At 34.9% G+C, this 20440-nt stretch overlaps 1 protein-coding gene across 1 annotated transcript; it reads right to left on the bottom strand.

Annotated features, from left to right (window-relative positions):
* Nucleotides 1-63: 63 nt before the first annotated feature.
* Nucleotides 64-19026, bottom strand: LOC100890529 (proto-oncogene c-Fos). The gene is made up of 5 exons (XM_030999258.1): nt 18212-19026; nt 5978-6082; nt 4834-5306; nt 3561-3668; nt 64-2878 (listed from the first exon to the last, which is right to left on the bottom strand). Exons 2-5 carry the CDS (start codon nt 6042-6044, stop codon nt 1820-1822), a joined length of 1707 nt encoding a protein of 568 aa, XP_030855118.1. The 5' UTR covers nt 6045-6082; nt 18212-19026; the 3' UTR covers nt 64-1819.
* Nucleotides 19027-20440: the final 1414 nt, after the last annotated feature.

Genomic DNA, 20440 nt, shown 5'->3' with positions numbered 1-20440 from the left:
CGAAATTTTTAAAACCCCCCCCCCCCCCCCCCTGAAAAAATCCTGCGTACGCCACTGTCTATGTCCACCAGTATATTAGCACCTGCCGCATTGAGAAAGAGGACCTCAAAATCGGGCTTTCCAATAAACATGAACTTATACATAATGTAACCGTTAAGCGAGAAATAAATGAACAACATGAATGTATAGAGGTAGCTTGTGCGAAATTCGTACCGCTAATAATCTTTCTTTTTCTTATCCATATATTAAATAGTTCAGTTCAAATGAAAAGTAAAAGAATAGAACAAAGCTATCAAAACGCTCTAAAAAGAAAAGAAAGAAAGAACGTACGTAATAGCCTGCCTGTAATGAATAAAATTAGAGAATCAAATTTAAGATAAACCACGAGCAAAATATCACATACACAGTTGCCCCATAGAGTTGGAATATTTTCTTCTTACCTCTTTTCATGAAGTATTGTGACAATGTTTTTATTTTTTATAGATACAGTTTATACATGTTTCTTCACATTGATCAATCTAAGGAGTCATAACAGCTGCAAAAATGGCCAACTTACACCTGCACCACAAAGCAGACTTGACTGATGAAAAAAATATTTCAGGTAATATCCGTCTTTCATTGAAAGATGATTGGATGACATTCAAATAAATATACATGTACATATTTCAGGAAGAGATATACTGATTTCACACTTTAAATTTTTTTTGAGTAATTCGGTTAGAAACATATAAAAGTTATCATTAGCTATATTCTAAATTGATAAATACAAACTGCATTTGACTAATCTGATTCATGAATTTTAAAAATAATACATTTTAAATATGCATAAATTATTTGGTATGAATGATAAATTAAATTCATTTGATGAAAAATAACATAAAAAAATTCGTTCAATCATCAGCTAAACAATATTAGATCAAAATAATAAAACTATACAGATTGCTGACTAAGATTAGAATCGAGATAATGATAATCTATTTCAGCTGCTAAAGAGTACTCGTCACAGCGATAAATGCAATGCGCCGAGATTCTCGAGAGGAGGGCGCCATTGCATTTTGAAAGATACAAGAGTATTTGACACAAGTCTTTAATCACAGGTGGAGCCTGGGATCGACAGGCCAACAGGGACCCCCGCCCCTAACGCGATCAAGAAAAAAAGGAGGGGATAGGAGGGAAAAGAAAATAAACAAGAAAGAAAACTATTGGTGACCCCCCCCCCTTCCCCGTCCTGGGCTTTCTCCCCCTCTGAGGGAAGGAGGGGGGGGGGGTAATGGGAATAATGGCTGGGCTAAAATCTGCAGGATGAATTAGTAGTATAGTATTTGGTCTGTTTCGGTGAAAGCAGTAGAATGTTGGAATGCCTTTAAAAATTGAGTTGAATGATGATACACACACTCATGTATTAATTAAAACATAATCGTAATCCTCCACCTCACCTTATATATTTCCTCTTTTTTTCTCTAAAATTAATCCCCTTTTCCATCAATTCGCATAACCATCATTTTCTTGTCTCTTCATGACGTTGTCTGTCTTGTAATGAGAGATTCATTGAGAAACCACGAAGCAGCAAAATATTGTTGGTAAACAAAATTCAATCGTAATCAAGGTTCATTAATGATACTTATCTAATTGATCCAAAGCAAGGATAGCTCTCTTGTGTGACACAATCAGAGTTATTGGAAATTTAAGACGAACATTTTTAATATGTCTTCATTCTCCTGTGAATTTATAATCATCTCTTGATTAGATCACAATCTCATCACAGTGCACCTATAATATGACATGTATTTAAAAGTCCTAATAACAACTTTTATGAACTCTATAGACCTATTGCACCATGGGAAGATGTACTGAAAATGGACGCGTCATCTATCGTCTCATCATCCATACCTTCGAATGAGACACCAAGCAAGGCTGATAATGACAGAGTTACAGGAGTGTCAGGAGTGGGATCGTCAGCTCTTGAAAGGGGGGTTACTGTCTCCCCTTCGCCTTGAGGGAATTGACTGTCTAACAGAGGCCGAGTGTGTACAGTGTAAGATTCTGTGCTAATTGGTCTCTCTGATGTCGAAGGTTTGACCAGTCCCAATTCTTCAAAGCATGCTTCATCGGACGTCTGTATGTTTCCTGGACCTGATCTACAACTAATAAAACTGTCCGGGACAGTTAAGTTGTCCGCTATAGTCGGCAAGGAAAAGTCTGTAGAAAAAAATGGATCCGCACCAAGATACTGTTTGACGAAAGACTCGGATAAAGGGTCATCATGATCATCTAGCAATTCAGGCGTGGGAGGTACAACAGGATGAAAACCCTCAATGTCTGAAATGGCAAATGCATCGGTTAGAGTGCATGTAGAACTATTGGCAAGAGAAGCGACGAGCGAGACACTGGCGGATGTGTCCTGGTAAATAGGATCTGCGACAGTTGTCAAGGGAATCGCGCTGAATGACATGGTTGGAAATACGGGTGCATCCATGACGCTCGTCGGAGTCGCAGGAGTCGAAGGCTCCGTGCAACTACGGCTATGAGTTGTTGATGGTGTCGGAGGAAAGTATGATGATCCGTAAGGCGATGTCGACTCTGTCATAGGCGTCGTCGCCCCTGTCTTTGCTCCTGTCATCTCAGTTTCGCTCAACATTGGTATGTTTATCACCTCACGAGTTGGTGACTGGATGATAGGTGGGACTGGTATCGATTCGCAAGTTGAATCAGTGATTGGGACGCTTGGTGATGTGTGAAATACTGGTGGTGATGCTTGCTGTATCATACATTTAGGAGAATGCATGTCAAGCAGGAATTGTAGCTGGCTTCGTTCCGATTCAAGTGCTTTCATTTCTTCTCGAAGCTTCATATTTTCTGTTTCAAGCTGCTGTGCTTCCTTGAAAAGAAAATAAGAAAAGAAGAATAAGATACTAATATACATACATTATCATTCCATCATTCTCTATAGTTACTGCGTGTCGGTGTAAGCATATGGCGCTGTCTTGTATACACGAGGCCCTTGTGGTGTAACTTATAGGTAAAACTGAAATATTTGATTTCAGAACAATAGTTACAGAAGTCTGCATTCTTTAACAACAGCATGTGAAGAATACTTCCATTTCATATGAGAACAAAGAGAATATTCACAATCCTTCAGAACAAACATGCCAACCATAATTTGTTTTCAAGTTTTGTTTTTTTCTTTCCATTCGTTTTTCGTTTCTTAATGGTATTCCGGACATGTTTCATATAATGTTCATCGGGTTATTAAGAATAAGATCCACGTTTCCAACATGACAAATTTGTATAAGAAAGTGAATAGTATCTGTAAAGCTTCAAGTTTTTTACAAATAAATGTCCTGAATAACGCAAAAGCCCTTCAACATACTTTGTCTCTCTCTAACTGTCTATTTTCAGTTAGAAACCAATACCGTGCTCAGATATCTTGACAACGTATTTTAGTATGATATATGATCATACAATTCGTGTTTTGTTGTCGTAATTTTTTAAGGGGCATGCTTGCTTGCTTGCTTGATGGGTTGGGTCAAAGAGAATAATCGTGAATGAGCGGTACTTACTTCTACGAGGTGACCCACTGCATTTCTCTTTTTACTTCGACACTTGGAGGCAGCATCACGATTTCTCTCCTTTTGAAGGCGACGTCTTACTTCTTCTTCAGGTGTGAGCTGGATCAACAGTCAAAAAGAGAAAAGAGAGAAAAATATGAATAAATCACTCATCGATGAAAAACTAAGATATTTTCTTCAGGAATATAAATTAATTTTTAAAGAGAAAAATATGGCAAGCATATGGTAAGCATCCCCTCCCCCCCCCCCAAAAAAAAGAAGAAAAATGACGTGGGATTGTAAAAAAATTGGTCTCGTGTATGCAAAGAGGTGTGATTTCAGTTATAGTGATTCCCGCATTTTCGTATCATTCTTTCATTTTTACTTTTGATACTGAATTGTTTAGCTGTATATTGTCATGCATAGCTGTCAATACGCAATAGGCATGAAAAGCATGAGCACAATACGAAACACCATGGTTTCAAACCACCGTGTCCTCGATGGGATCAAGAATACAATACGTTATGTAATAGTTATTATGCGATGACGTCAGTCTTTTTGTTGGTACTTTGAGGGAACTCAAAGACATTATAATAGTCTCCCCTTTCACATGCAACCACTACGTTGCCGCATCTCTTTAACTTTTTTTTTCTTTTTACATTCACCATCTCTTGTTAGGACTTTTATCTGTGGTGAATAGAGTTTGGGGATGGAACTACAGGCATTCCTGACTGGCTACATTATACTAAGTCACTCCATACTTAGAAAATCTTCTTTGAGTGGCTTGGATAAGCGTATTGAAACAGGCGAGGCGAAAAAATCCCACTAACATTTAAGAATTGCTCTGTAACAATCATAGAATTCAACTCTATGTTATGGTCGCCCCCAAAGAAAGAATATGAGCCCCCCCCCCCCCCCCACACACACACACACACACATCCTTTTCGTCCTATATGGTTAAGTGTTGCACCCGCCAGTTCGAGTCTATCAACATGAGGGGATGGGGCGAGGCCGTAACTATTGTTTGCCGGTAATTTCCCGTACTCCCATTCCAGATATTCTTTCTTTCATAACTCTTGGTTATTTGCTAAACATCCTTAATTGATGCTTATACAAAAAATACACATGATAATTGATATTGAATTGCCGAACAAATATGATAAAGATATATACAATATACAGCATTATGCTCATTTTATTTAACACCCCGCACTACTTCTTTGAAAACCTGTGAACTTCCCTTTATCCTCTTAAATAATTGTGATAGACTTTGATAGACTCTTACCTTGTCTGGAAGTCGTGGAGTAAAGTCGACTCTGACATCGGGTAATCCCCTTGTCTTTCTCCTGTTAATGATGGCGTCCTTGAGCTCTTTCTTAACGAGAGGGGTGATGTCAAAGTTCACCCATTCTGCCGTGCTACTGCTTCCTACAGATGCGACATCGCTCTGCGAGTCCGACTGTGACGCTGTATCGTCCGACAACGTGTCGCGAGTCGACGACTGGGAATCGCTCTCCGTGAACGATGGAAGACGGTGTCTGTATGATCCTGGGTAGCTGGGCGTGGTCGGAGGTCCAAGTGGTGGTTGGGAGGCAGGGTATGGTGACCCGCTGGGTATAAAAGGGGTTCCGGGGCCACTGAGTGGGGTACCAGGTGTAAGAGGGGTGGTAGGAGGGGTATTGCTGATACTGTTTGACGTACTACTAGCAGGTTGTGGACTTGATCGACCACCTCCTTTCATCATAATATCTCCAAACTCTGTAGAAAGTCAAAGAAATTTAAGGAAATAGCTTTAAATAAAATTCTGGGGACTATCTAGTTTCTACACAATCTACAGTTGGGTATGTTTCATTATTGTTGGAATTTTTTGGAATTTTTAATTATTATTTTTATTTTTGTTGTTATACATTTTCTGAAAAGTAATAAGTAGATGATCCAAATGTTGAGACGAAAAATAATACCAGAATTAACAATGAACTGGCAACCGTTGTTATTCCCGAATATGATGTTCTCCAATAATAAAAATAAGTCCAAACACGACTTTATGTTATGGGTTGAATATAAATATATATCAGTCAACATTTAATAGACCAATATGCTTTCTATGTGCTTGCTTATTAATTAGTGCGCACTAATTAGAGTCACTGTTTACCAAAGAAATATAGGTATACAAAGATCCTTTTATAAAGTGTCCACAAAATCCATTTTATTTGTCTTGCCATGTTTATAGGCCTCGTAAGTGGACATGTGTGGCTTATCCGCCATTGGGTGGAGCCGGCCTATACGCCCCCATGATACATTTCAAAATATCTTTAAAGTAATAGAGGTTACGTTTCAGAGTGTCTGAAGGGTTACAGGAACACCTTGCCACTGGTTAGTAAATTCTGGGTACGCCGCAGGGCATGCTGGGTAAGAATACTATATCCTACCTATATGAAAAACCGGTTCTTCCGTAGGTGAATTGCGTTCGATATGTGATTTCGAGTAGAGCCCCATCGATTCTTCTCAGCTTGAAAACAATCGAAGGTGTAAAGCTGCAAGACATAATATAGACAAAATTCAAGAAATGACTATTCGGCTGGAGAAAAGATATTTCAAAGAATTTCAAAGTCGTATTTGAAAAGGATTAAATCAGTTTGTCAATTTAATGTGGGATAACGAATATGATAAACTTCCGCGTCACCTGAAAAAAAGCCTGTCGGTTATCCTATATTCATTTATTTATTTATTTTCCTATTATAAAATAAAGAGCAAAAACACTCACAGCTAAAATGGAAAGCCGTAAATCAAACTTTATAAAGGTATTACAGGAGGTGAGATGGCTCAGTGGTCTCGTAACTTGAAGGACCCGGGTTCGAACCCAAATAGATTCGCTATTGCCCTTTGGTGAGGCAATATCCCTTCGAAGACTTAAAGTTACCGGCCACCTGTTGACTTAGTAAGCTTTTTTTTGGTTTCTCTTTTCCTCAAGCGATTTTTTATTTCCACAATTTCAATACATATTTACATTGATTACTCAGTGATTGAATGAACAAAAAAACATTGGCTGAAAATTTAAGTATATTCAACAATTCTTCTAGCTTAGTATCATTTTCTAATTTATACCTTAAAAACAATCTTAGCAATGATTTGAATTGCAAAAACAAAGCATGCGGGTAAATAACAAAACCATTGACACTCTTTTTAACGTAACATTTAAGAGCTGTTGTGCGTTCACATTTTCATTAATTAATGTAGAGTCATTCCGGATACAATTTGTAATCAAATAATACATTTTCAATAAGCCGGCCTAAATGGAACACTGAATATATCAATCCCTTTCATGTAGTAACCCTATATATGCTTTCTTAGCAGACAGGTACAATAAGTCATCAAACGATATAATCTAAAAAGTACAGTTCGATAAGTCCACAAGAAGAAATGTATCACAAAACTCAAGTAGTGCTGAATTAAATGATAAAAAGATACCTCACAGGTTAAGAAATTAGATGGACTATGAGCAAATGAAATGATAACGTAAAAAGCCTAGTTCATACGCGGGTGGATCCGGTGTGTGACCTTAACATCAACAAAACTTATCTTCGGATAATGTTACAAAATATTGATAAGGATATAGATTAAGTTATATGTATAATAGGTGGAGTTAATTTGATGATACATCCACTTGTTTGTTACCACACCCATGTCACACCCATAGAGTGATATAGCCTATATATTAGGGTGACCAAAATTTTCCACTCTTTGAAGGGTGAGAATACGGGGAGGGTATGGAAATTTACCCCTTTCTGCTTTGGAATCATTCCACTCATGAATTGACAATAAATACACGTGCTTCACATCATCGATCAGATCTAAAAATATCCGCAGGTAAACAACAGACAAGGATTTGATCGTTTCATTCATGGCTTCTTTTTTTATTGGCCGATATCCAAACAATAACCCGAAGAGAATTCGTGACGTCATGTCTCTTCCCGTATGCTTCGTCCGTCGTGAAATTTTTCCGCGATCACAGTGGAAAAATGATGTCATCGCTTATTAGCAGTCACACTACCAGCATAACATTACAACTGCCAGAGTACTCGAACAGATAAGATTGACGTCACAATTTAGTATTGTACTGGTTGCTAGGAAGTGTTATCAGTATCAATGGGCCAGCCGGGAGGCCAGACGACATCGTGACGTCAAAATGCCCTTAGCAACGATACGCAAGCTGCGAGGTCATTGTTTGCGATAGCCTATTGTACCCGGCGATAGCGAAATGCGCGGGATTTTCGAGTCACACATACAGTGGTTACAGCTTGCCTACATGTGTGCAAACATATATTACATTTTATTACTTAAGCAAACTACATGTGCTTACAAAGAAATGTACACAATTAAACTGTATTACCGTTGTAAATTGTTCTTAAATTTCCTATTCCTACACAGAAACGATGATTGACACAGACTTTATTTAAACTGAAGGATAATGTAGAGAGGGGGGGGGGGTGCAATGTATCTAAAGCAACATTATACAATATCTTTGCAGCAGTATAAGAATGCATAACGACAAAAGATAATAGTCACAATCACAGGCATTAGTTTATTAAATGTATTAGATCTTTAAGCGCATATGTTTTAGTATGTTTTTTGTTCTGTTCTTTTGTTCTTGCTTCTTTTTCTCCTGTATGTGTGTGTTTTAGGGGTAGGCTTTCCTTTACGGAATCCCTCCTTTCTTCCTATCCCAAATGCTGTATTTATATGTTTTAAATGTTTTCATAAAGAGTGTTGAATAAACTTTGAATTGAATTGAACTCAACTTCAATTCAATTCAAGATGTAGTTGTAATTGGTTATTTGAATGAAATTTTTAGGGCGTAGCTGGGCGTAATAACTTCTGCATGGTTAACGAATTTACGATTGGCTCACTATTTATATTGATGTATCAACTCCATTAAGTTTCGTTTTATTCAATAAACCATGGCATTTTACTTTGTTCGCCATTAGCTTAAAGATTGTATACCACACCTTCATACAATAATGGGCACATTTTAGCCCTGCACTGCATGAACTAAATTGAATATTAATTTTGGTAATGATGCAATGTGGGGGCAATGATAATCGTTTTCTTCCTAGAATAACAATCAAATTGTTCACTGCTTGACTTTTCGTTAAATTTTTAAATGTCCGTTAGTTGTGCAATTCCATAAGACTGATATTTCATATAAATGCATAAAACCGAAACAGGTGTGATGTCATAATTGTACAGGATCAGACATAAGCAGTATTTCCGCCCAACGACCGCAAGCGTCCACGACCAGAGTCTATAATGTATAACATGGAACAGCATAATGTACTTTTTCATAGTTTTGCTATTTATCCAAATGCATGGGTGTAATTCATAGATTTCACCCTCCATTTCCCAGAAAAAAAAATGATTTTGCTATCGGTCAATGATTAATGACAATTTGTTCGGGCAAGGGTGATGCAAATGTCCGTCATCTAATCAATTGCAAATAAAATACAATTACATTTCCAGCCCTGATGTCTATCTTGGGTTTACACGTTGACAGTGTTTAATCAGTGAACTAGGTCAGAAGTAAAACTATTAAGGGGCAAATCTGGGCCACTCGTTAGAGGTGAAAAGCTTGTGGTTTTAGCTATAGGAATATATCATGGGCATTATCATGAAGCCTTGAATATCATTTGAATATAAAAATGGGATTTGGAGCATAACATCGTATAAGTGTATCATAGTTATATTAAAATTTAAGAATGAAAAGCCCGTTTTCAAGAACCAAATTTCATTACGCATTTTGGCTTCTAAATCATTCTTTTTATCAAAATCCGTCTTAAATCTCAACCGAAACTTCTTAAAAATTCATGATTATAAACAATACTACATATTGATTGTGTTAATGTATGGAATAGCGGTTCTTTTGGTTCCATATTGTTCCAAGCTTTTGAGTCGGCAATGAAAACGATTATCGTACTAGAAATACAGTTTGTCACTTCGTTGCATTCAACTTATAAGTTTACCGGAAGGTATTTTATGGTAGTCCTATATACATGAACATTTAATTCAAATTATATATAAGATTATTGCTCACTTTGTCACATTTACATTACGGAGTTCGCATTCTCATATAATCAACTGTCACACATAGTACCGATTTTCAAAGTATAGATCATTAATATCTATATTCACCCAATTTTCTTGAGGCAAAAATATAGATATTCAAAATCAAACTTGTCATTCTGCAATGATTATTGCAACATCAGAAGAAGAAAAAAGTAATATCGTAACTTGAAACAAAATTATAAAAATAGGCTACTTTTTAATTAATTGTTAAAACTTCAATGTATAATAATCCATTTTTATATAGCGCATAACACATTACAAAGTATGTCCCTAAGCGCTAAGAAAGAAAAGCAAAGAGAAAAAATAGGGTACTGAGTTCCTTTTACTTAATTGAAATAGATATGTTTTTAGGGTGGACTTAAACTTATATTTTAGACTTATAAATACAATGGGCACATTCAACTGCCGATTTATAATCCATTGTACTTTATCAAGATATATCACATCCGGTTCAAATGAGAATAAATGTTCAGTAATGATTTAATAAAGAGTACTACATGTACTACTTCTACTACTTCTACTACTACTACTACTACTACTACTACTACTACTACTACTAATAATAATAATAATAACAATGATTAATAATAATGATAATGATAATGAATAATCATTACAATAAAAGCAACTAATCAGAGTTAGGAACGATATATAAAATGTATTAGAAACTATGTCATCAACTATTATGATCAATTGCGATAATGATTCTATTTTTATGCTCAATTTCAAGTACAAAATTTGCGAACGTGTTACAATACACATAATATCTGAATAATACATATTTAATAGGTCTGTCAAAGAAGAAGATTATTTTCTCTCCTTTGTCATGTCGACACTGAACCACGTTTGCTAACACGTGTAAATGGTTGAAACGGAGGATATGGAGAAAAGGAGATAAGGAAAAGGACTGACAAATAGACTGTAAAATCTGTATGAAATTGCCATAACGATAAACATTATCCGAGACCCCAAAAACTTTCGTTTGCAACTTTCCCTTTACTTACACAGCCAATGAATCACGTCTTTCTTGGATTCAAGTGAGTAACAGGGTCGGCTGGGCAGTGATCCAATCCCATAAACCATTAGGGATGGATTTGCACATCTTTAACAAATGTACACATTCATAAAATGCTTATATTTCCCATCGTTTTGGGACTGTCTTAATAGCAGAATAAAAGAATTTCGTAAGAGTAAAACTTTGACACAACGTCCTGTACGTCAATGATATACGAGGAGATATGGAATTTAACTGAAAAAGCGTTACGATGGTTCACAAACTAAACTTTTATTTCGTAAAGAATGGAATGAAATGATCAGATTGTTTCTAGTCAAACTTTCAAAACTTTCAAAACGACAAAAATGTCAAATTTTCAAGGATAGAAAAATGGAATATGATTCAAAGTAAAGTTGTAAACGTTTAGCTTAATTAATGCTCTTTTTTCGCTTGTAAATACTATTGAAAGAGCAGCTCCCCCTTTAAATGGTATTAATTTTTATTTTTTAGTGAAGCTGTTGCAAATAAATAAATATAATGTCAGCATCATTTTGATTAAAGGTGTTAGATATTTAAGATATAGCTTTTGTACCAAAGCAAACAGGGAGCAGGTATATTCCATGTCCAATTCTTTCGAATTACATTGGAGCCACGGATATTAAAAGATTTCCTTTAACAGTACACCTCTGTTTATAATGTCTTCACGTTAATTCGAAGCTTTATTCTTCTCCATGTTTATAACAATCAATTACAAAAGATAAACACACATTCATTTGACAAAATTACAAATCTCGCATGATCACCTACACATGAACACAACAAAAATTCGAATGATATTCAGGAACTGACCGGGAGACTGTTAAAATTCACTGCAGCAGGATTTATTGTTCGTCATCTTTCTCTTTTTTTTAAAGTTACTGTGCATGATGTTATTAATCTTTATATAAAATGTTTAAATAAAATGATAAAAACTAACATGGCTAAAGATATTTCATTACATCCCATTCATTGGATTAGAATCATGCTTTAAACGAATGCGTGCACGTGGAAGTTATGATGACTCAATTTATCTTCATGAATACATCCTTATCGGAGTTGGTAAAATGAGGCTCATAAATCATAATTTATCTTTTACCTTTACCTGAATCCTCGGTATGGATTCTTCTTCTCTTGTAATCTTCAAAGGGCTTATGCAGCCTATCACAAAGATCTGTAGAGATATTCAACTAGTTTTGTAAGCAGACACCCTACTCTTTGCGAAAAGTGTGTCGTAATAACGTGTTTAGGATCCTCGAGGAACGGAGTGTCTTCCCCTGAACCCGAGCCTGCATCGAGAACAGAGAGGAGGGTCGCACTTACACACAACGCGGCGACAATTATTGTTGCATTTATGTTTTTATTCACGCGCATGACGAAAGTATTGAGAGCCAGACGAGTACCCGATTGCTCACATCACCTCATTATTGATGATTTATGTAAATTCGGTCTAACTGTATAGATTAGATAAGATGTCTACTATCATTTTTTAAATCATTCTTTGAATGAGTATCCAACATTATTACAGTTCTCTAAGAAAAATCCATTAAAACTCACATAAAAAGTTAATTCTAACTGTGTATGAAACCTGAAAATGATTTGATGTTAATCTACTCAAAGTTACACTACTTGTTTTCTGATTAAAAATGTGAGTTTCCCATATATGCTGCAATAATTATCTAGTAGAGCATTATTCTAAGTTGCTGAAACTGTTTGAATGTTACTCCATTTATTGTTTTACGCTTTGTAAAGCAGTACAGTAAAGTGGCTGCAGAAACCAAGCACAATAATTAATTACATGTACTTTTTTGATTTTCGAAAACATTTAGAATTCAGCATTCAGAAACGAAATTTGCAAAAGAGAAGAAAATATGAAGTTATCAAAATATACAGGGAAACCAGTAAGATACTCTACAATTGACTAAAAGTCTCTTCTCAAATCAATTTGGAATATGCACCCAAACCTCTAAGTACATGAAATAAAGTATTTCTTACTGACTGGAACGTATGCAAAATGGACGTTTTTTTCCTTTGGGGTGCTATGTTCTTTCGTTCAAACTTTCATGACATTTTTGTCACGACAACTCAAAATTCGAATTCTAAATTTGCAAGAGTCGGTTCTCAAATCTCCTTGGAATATTCACAACAAAGAAGTGTACGGAAAGTTACATGTATATACAAACTGGACTTTCTTCTAACTTTTGGGCGATTTTTTTTTATATAAAAGGGACTTTGTAACATTCAGATGAGAGAAAGAGGTGCTAAGGTAGTGACTTCAATTTTAGATGTACAATAAAGATAGTCTGAAAGTTTGAGTGAAAATGGACCATTATTAATTATATAAATTGGGAAAAACTGATCTGATCGATTCTTTAATTGTTCTAACTATATTATTACTATATAATTACATTTTAGGTTAATGTAAATCGTCACGATGCAATAAAATGTCTCTATATAACGTTTCCAGACATTTAAGTGTTGAAATATTTTTTAAAGCCTGTCTTTTGCCCTTTTTCATGGAAAAACAGTTGAGAAAATTCAAAAATAGTTTGGAGAATTTACTGTTAATCACTGTTAGAGGGTGTTGCACAGTGACACCTTCAAAGAAAACCATAGATATCTTTGTGGTTTGAGAATTTTTTTCAGAACTTTTTGCATGTTAGAGGGTTAGTACAGTAGAAGGAATATAATGAGTAACATTTCATACAAAAAATTGCACTTTTTTCATCAATTTTCAACAGTGTTACCGAGTCACTTTAAAGTTATCTTTCTTTCAAACTGTCATGGCAGTTTTAGAATATGCTAGAAGCACTGACAGGACAGTGATTGTGACCATGGACCTACTACATGTATTACTAATTCGTAGTAGGTCCATGTTGTAACTAGTATGAGCAAAACGGATTGTATATTTCAGTAATCTTCACCATCTTTAATCTCATTTTACAAACCAGGCTATTCACATGATCGGATCGCGGTGACGATGTAAATCAAAGGCACAAACAAAATATTTCAGAAGAAAATCACAAGACCCTGCAGTTAAAAGCAAAACTTGAAATAAAGATCATAAGAAATATTTCAGATCAATCACAGAAATTCTCGATGATACGGACAAGTGTGATTGTAAAATATATAAGAAGTCGTCTATAAAAACTGATTTATGAGATCATAACATTGCATTTTGACGAGAAATGAGTTAATTATAAAACATTTTGTCGACCAGGTTTGAACTATAAATCATTTAGATCATCTGTTCTCCGCCTTGAAAACTACAAGTGAAGGTAATGAGTATATTTTTGTGTTTTATCCAAAAACGTTTCGTGTACTACATGGCAAGCGGTTGAATTGAATAGCAATATTCATAATGGTACAACAAATTAAACCTTACGATTGTCTTTCATTCAAATGTCTATACTTGTTTCAATGTAGATGTGTAGCACATGAATAACAGAATATGACAGATACAATAAAGTACACCCGTAGGAATAAACGATGATGGAAAATCTAATAAAAGTAGCGTAAAATGACATATTTTTGATAGAAAATCCAGCAAAAATGGTTATGAGATTATAATATTATGATATTATAAGATTTTGATATACAGGCCTACATGATTACATGTTATGTATCGACACAATTAATGTGCTTTTCAAAGCAAGTGTAATGCAGAAGGCTTGGTATCGGAAATTGTCTATTTTTTGTAAACAACGAATCCTAGAAATACTAATAATTGATATGGTATAATTCGATGTGGAAACAGTCTGTAACTCCTTTACAGGCTTAAATCAAATTCGAATCTGAATGCTGAGCACTCATGTTTGTACAGTTAACCGAAAGTCTTAGTATTATGGGATAGTGACAATGGCGCCCTGTAGTCCTGTCCTAACCTATACACCATCAGATTGGATGTAAACTTGCCTGATCATGGGATTGTTTAACCTACACCAAATAGCTTCTAAGATAGATTTGTTAGAAGAGTTGATTCTTTATTTCGTGGAGGCACCGAATTTGAAATCGAAATTATTTTTAGTCTTTATGAATTAATAGTTTGGTTGGGAATGGATCCTGTGCCAAACGGTTGTACCCTGTGAACTGCAAGTGCAGCATGTAAACGCCGTCAAGTCTCGGGGAGAGTGTTCTCGCAGTATGGCGTTTTCCAAAAAAACTGCGAAAAGCGGGAAAAGATAATGATTACACATGTACATGCTGAGATTTCTTTTAACGATTCATCATCTACCTCATTATGCCTGTTGTAGCTTGTGATGCCATGATGCAAACTATTCCGAATTTTGAAGGAATGTATAACTTTCTACAATTTCTTTACTCATTTGACAGGAAAAAGGACATTTGAGGGAGTGATTAACTAAGAAGAGAAATGAAACGGATGTTGAGTTATCACGAATGCACGTAACGGGTTTATTGTGATAAGACATACAAACGAAAACAGTTCATGAAAAGAAGTAGTCATATTACAAGAACAAAATAATATGTGTCATATTTCTTCATAAACTATAATCAATCAAAAGCGTTCTCAATTGATACATACTTTCGAATTTCACGGAAACTTCACAGCTTTTTGAAAAAAAATGCTGTATGTATATATATATATATATATAAAGCTTTCATTTTGTCAAAATATCTTGACTAAAATCTTCAACCGAATGCAATGCTTTGTCTCGACGCGTTTACAACATGCATGCCAAAGTTATTTAGATAATAAATACTTTTAATAACACCTTTGTAACTTTGGGACAACATACATTAAAAAGTGAAATGAGAAGATTGTAAAACTACCAATTTAAAACGAAGTATGATCAAGAAAGTCTTCAAACATTCTACAAAGGTGTATAGGATCAAGTCATATCTATATATTATTAATTTCCTTGTCATGAATCATACAAATTACTTCCACATACCTTGCTCTCATTTTGCGCTTTTTATATACTTTAAAGAAAAAGAAATGTGCTTGATTTAAGCAAGCAAAACTATAAAAATTAAGGAAAAGAGGATTTCACTGATATTTCATACCCACAAAAATGACAAAATCAAAAACCAAAATCCGTATTACATGATACACACTCTTGCTCAAGGTAATAACTAAATTAATTTAATATTTCGGTTAACTAAAATAAAGATTTACTGTTCTTAATAACTGATACTACTCTGTACACATCTTAATCATTTGGAAGTCTGTTCTTCTGTCTGAATAACAAGGTTAAACTATTTGTGCTACATCCACGGATAAACCAAGAACAAAGTTCCGAAGCAAGGATTTTCAAATTTAGAATGTAGATTTTTGGGGACAAAGCTAATATGTTGAAGGTATACAAATGTAGTAAATGTAAGGTGAACACTAATAAACGAAATAAATGAATATTAGGTATTATTAAATATTTGTTTTATTACCAGACATTTATCTCCATTATGTAGTAATCACATTCACATAAATAACACTAATAAGGTTACATTCATGTCAATGATTACATTTCGGTAATAACATCAGAGATAACTGAGATCACGTGTCTCATTTTTCTCACCCGTCCATTTAGATACTGATGAAATCATTTATATTATTTACACGCTGAATTAGAAATGTTTCATTTCACCGCTAAGAATATATGAATGAGTTTCAAATAGGTCAATTCATCATGTGAATCGGAAGAATGCAAATCAGATTTTTCATGCGAGTGCGTTCAAAACACATTTTCGCACAGACATATAATATGAAATATTGGCTCTTGATTTCTAATTACATTTTTATATGTTATTTGAATTTTAAAAATCAAAACGCCTAGTACTTTCTTCTCATAAAGTGTGGATCTCATATTGTCAGTGTTTCATGCAAAGATAATGATAATAATAAAAAACATATATAATATATGTTTTTGAAGATGATAATTTACATGTCTCATGAATGATTAAAAAAACAGAAATTCCCAATCATTATCGGTTTTCAAAGAATTGTTCATAACAACATAATTGTGACCAATGCACATATTAACAGAGGTAGAAAATCCTATATAATTTACAATATTATCTGTAGTGTTATACTGGCACCTAGGAAGCCAGTGATATTTTGTCATTTAAAATTATGATCCTGTTGTTTCACAGAATAATAATAGTGTAAAAAGAAATTATAAACAACCACGGCGCATCCTTAGATAATACAGAAATAAACTATCATGAATTTCGGATCAAGAAATGTTTTACTGTCAATGTATTGGAATGAGAACATAAATCAAATGTATAATCATAACTTACTTGATAGTTTGAATTGTTAATGGAAAATCCAGCTTGAATATCTTATTCAGTTAAATGGATAATTCTGTATACATTCTCTATATTTGACATGTGATTTATTTAGGACTTTTATTCGTTAATTTCTAGTTATGAACAGCAAGAGTAAGTGGGGGAAATAAATAGTCGAATCTCAACAGTTTGCTATCGAGGGACAGCTTTTATTTCCTAATTACTGTAAAGTAGATTGTACAGATTGATAATATCTTGATAACACTAACATTCAATTCTCATTAATGAAATAAAATATGGCCCCAAAAGTCAATGAAAATCCCACTTGCATGCATGTGCTCCCCATCAAACTGAACGGAGTAGCCTTTGTATGTGAGCCAGAGCTACAGGGGCTTTGTGTTGACTCAACCTGCATGCTCGCTGTAGGTGAAGGGGCAGTGCATTGTGAACTGCAGAACATGACGCGAATCATTTTTCATATTTCGAGACCGAAATTGATATTTAAGGTGAATGTACAGTTACAAACAAGGGAACTCGATACTAATTTATACTCAAATGCAAAGTGATGAGCAGGCCTGGTGATGAGTATAAAAGAGATGAAAAGAGATCTCATATGAGTACATTTTCAACAAGTTCAAAATGGCGGGCCTGCAGCGCTCCAATTCATTGCGAATTACATAGTATTTCAGGTATATCGGCTATCCAATTTATACTGCAATATGATAAATAAATTCAATTGTTCAACTTCATTGCTTAGCTCACCATCTAATTATCAATATGTCTAGTATACTAAAATGTTGGTTTTAATGTTACAATGCTCATACGAAATTTCTTCCGGTAAATTTATACTTGCTGTGAGAATACGGATTCATTTAGGGAAATATCCTTTACCCTGTCAGAAAAAACGGAAATTGTTCCCGACTCAAAACACTATTGCGACACCCTTTACAACAGCATAATGATTATTTCTGTTTGGAAAATAAATGAACGTATTCTATCTAATTGCATGTTGATATCCAATGACACTGATTGGAAACCGTATAAGCATGCTCAATTTGTTACTTTCTGTCCAACTCATGATTAATAAAAGTGCATTTTAATGAAAATATTATATTATGATGAAACATGACAAATAGCAAGATATAACGATAACAATATCAACAAATATTATAAATGTTATATAAATATCAATAACGTGTAATAAATTGCACATTAAAATATCCAAGTCAAATTCAAAATATGTACCTTAATTTCTTTCCTATCTCACCTCATAAAATGTTGCGTTGAAGTGCGGATATATTCCTGCTTTTGTTCTGGATGTAATACAAGGCAGTCAGAAAATTGAAATCTAAGATGTTGATCGTAGGAAGGTAAAATAGTCTGGTATTCTGGCAAGATGCTTTTGAGTTCATGTGAGGCGATAGGCCAGTTTAACGACCGCTACACTGTAGGGGCAAAACGAGGGTCCAATCTACTCACGAACGTGACCTGGGCTCTGGATGGCCGTGTACATAGAACACATAGAGTGCGAACAGGTTATCATCCGGGCTCTCTTCAAATACAAGCTAGGAAACAAATCATATATTGCTAAGACCTAGCAGTTACCAACTACACTTGCATGTAGCTGGTAACCTCACAGACTCGTTATAAATGCCATGATGGTATATGAAAAGAACGCAGTATACAGGTTTGACAATTTATCGTCTGCTAGGTGGCGAATACACGCGTTAATGTGACTGCATCCAAATGCTCGTCTAACCGTTAATATGTCCCAACTTCCGATTGCTAGCTTCTATTATGTTTTACTTTTCACCCCTCTGTGTCCAGTGATCAATAGTAAAATTGTAGGCTCCCCAGCTGAGGTCATTGTTTGAGCAATGAGCACGTGAGACATCTATTTGACTGAAAACCCGCTTCTCCTTCAGCTCAGTCTATGTCTCACTCCAGCTTGTTTGCTCGCCGTCTAACCCCCAAGTTGCCAAGCAGACCGTCCATATACCATATGTACCCTCTACTCTTAACCAAGTGAGGGCGCTAGCGATTTGAAGTCTCCGACCCAATCTCGGTGTATGATGTCATTCTACCATGATGTCATTTTCCATTTTGGGTGTGTATTTGTAATGGCTTTCTCGACGTAATGTGTGTGCGTACGTGCGCGGAACATGGCGTTTCCATTGGATTCCAGTGTCAATTGCGCAGCACGGCCATATATCTCGTTTTATCGTCTGCTAGTATGCTTTGATCCACAATCAATGTGCCAAAAAATATGCCAAAGCTTTCAAAATTTTCCATGTGAATGTATGTAGTCATTCCGGATGTTTATTCCTTCATAATGTTATAAAGATGTGTGCGTGTGCGTTCCTTTCCATTGTTTCTTTTGACAGACTGCCACAGCCTTGTCGGTAACATTCCACTCTTTCGTGCTTCCATTTGCCTAAATATCTGCTACACTGAGCAAAAGGAAAAATAATAGAAAAATACTTGATAAATTACATTTACATATGCATGTTGTCTCAACGATGTGTTGTTAAGATATAAGGGGTCAATACATTTGCACCGTTCTATTCGGGAATGACGATAGTCTATGTAGCCTATATAATAACGCATCCCTTACGTTTTCTTGTTAATAATTTTATCATAATTATCATTATCATTATGGTAATGATTTTTTCTTCTTATTATTATTATCATCATTATGATTATTTGTTTCTTATTATTAATATCATTATTGTCGATGTTCGTGTAGTTTTTAATAATAGGCCTAGTGTTGATATTTATAGTAATAGAAATAATAATTATAATGATAATTAATTTCCCTTTCGTGGGTATAACCATTCACATTCAACCCGAAAGGTCAGATGACCCTGTCCTTTTTTCAATCACATAAGCAAACTGATTCTATTTTTCTCATGTCATCTTATAAAGTGGAGAACAGTTATATAGGGCGCACACAATGCCAAACAAACATTATCATATGATATCTGTTACAGTGATTAACCTGTCACATGATCAATCACTTCTTTCTTAGGTATGGGACAATTTTGCAGTCCACCTGAAAACCACGTGTTTGTGTGATGACTCCGCCCCCGCTCAAATGATAAGTCAAGTACAACGAAACACCAAAATTAACACCGAAGTATTATAAAGTATCTCTGGTTTCTCCATATTTTGTTTTATGTAAAACTATGTTTATACAAGTTCAAAATCCTTATCAAGTTTCGCCCCCAACATCCACAGGTAATAATGTTGATAAAACGTTATTGAATATCAACAAACCAACTTACCGACGTTTAAATATAACGTTTCACTCAATTCTCCGAAATATCTAGTTAGATGTCACTTATTTCATTAGTATGTTCTTCTCTTGTTATTTGTTTACATTATGTTAATTATGATTGTTGTGATTCATCTATTTTGTATTCTACCATGTAACAGATTTTGCGATTTGGCCTTTGATCGAAATGAAATGTTATCAATAAACCATTTCAATACTAAA

Source organism: Strongylocentrotus purpuratus, unplaced genomic scaffold, assembly GCF_000002235.5.
Source record: "Strongylocentrotus purpuratus isolate Spur 01 unplaced genomic scaffold, Spur_5.0 spur5_scaffold_5, whole genome shotgun sequence".
In the NCBI taxonomy this organism is placed as follows: domain Eukaryota; kingdom Metazoa; phylum Echinodermata; class Echinoidea; order Camarodonta; family Strongylocentrotidae; genus Strongylocentrotus; species Strongylocentrotus purpuratus.
Note: the sequence above shows the minus strand (reverse complement) of the source record. Positions and strands in the feature narration are given on the sequence as shown.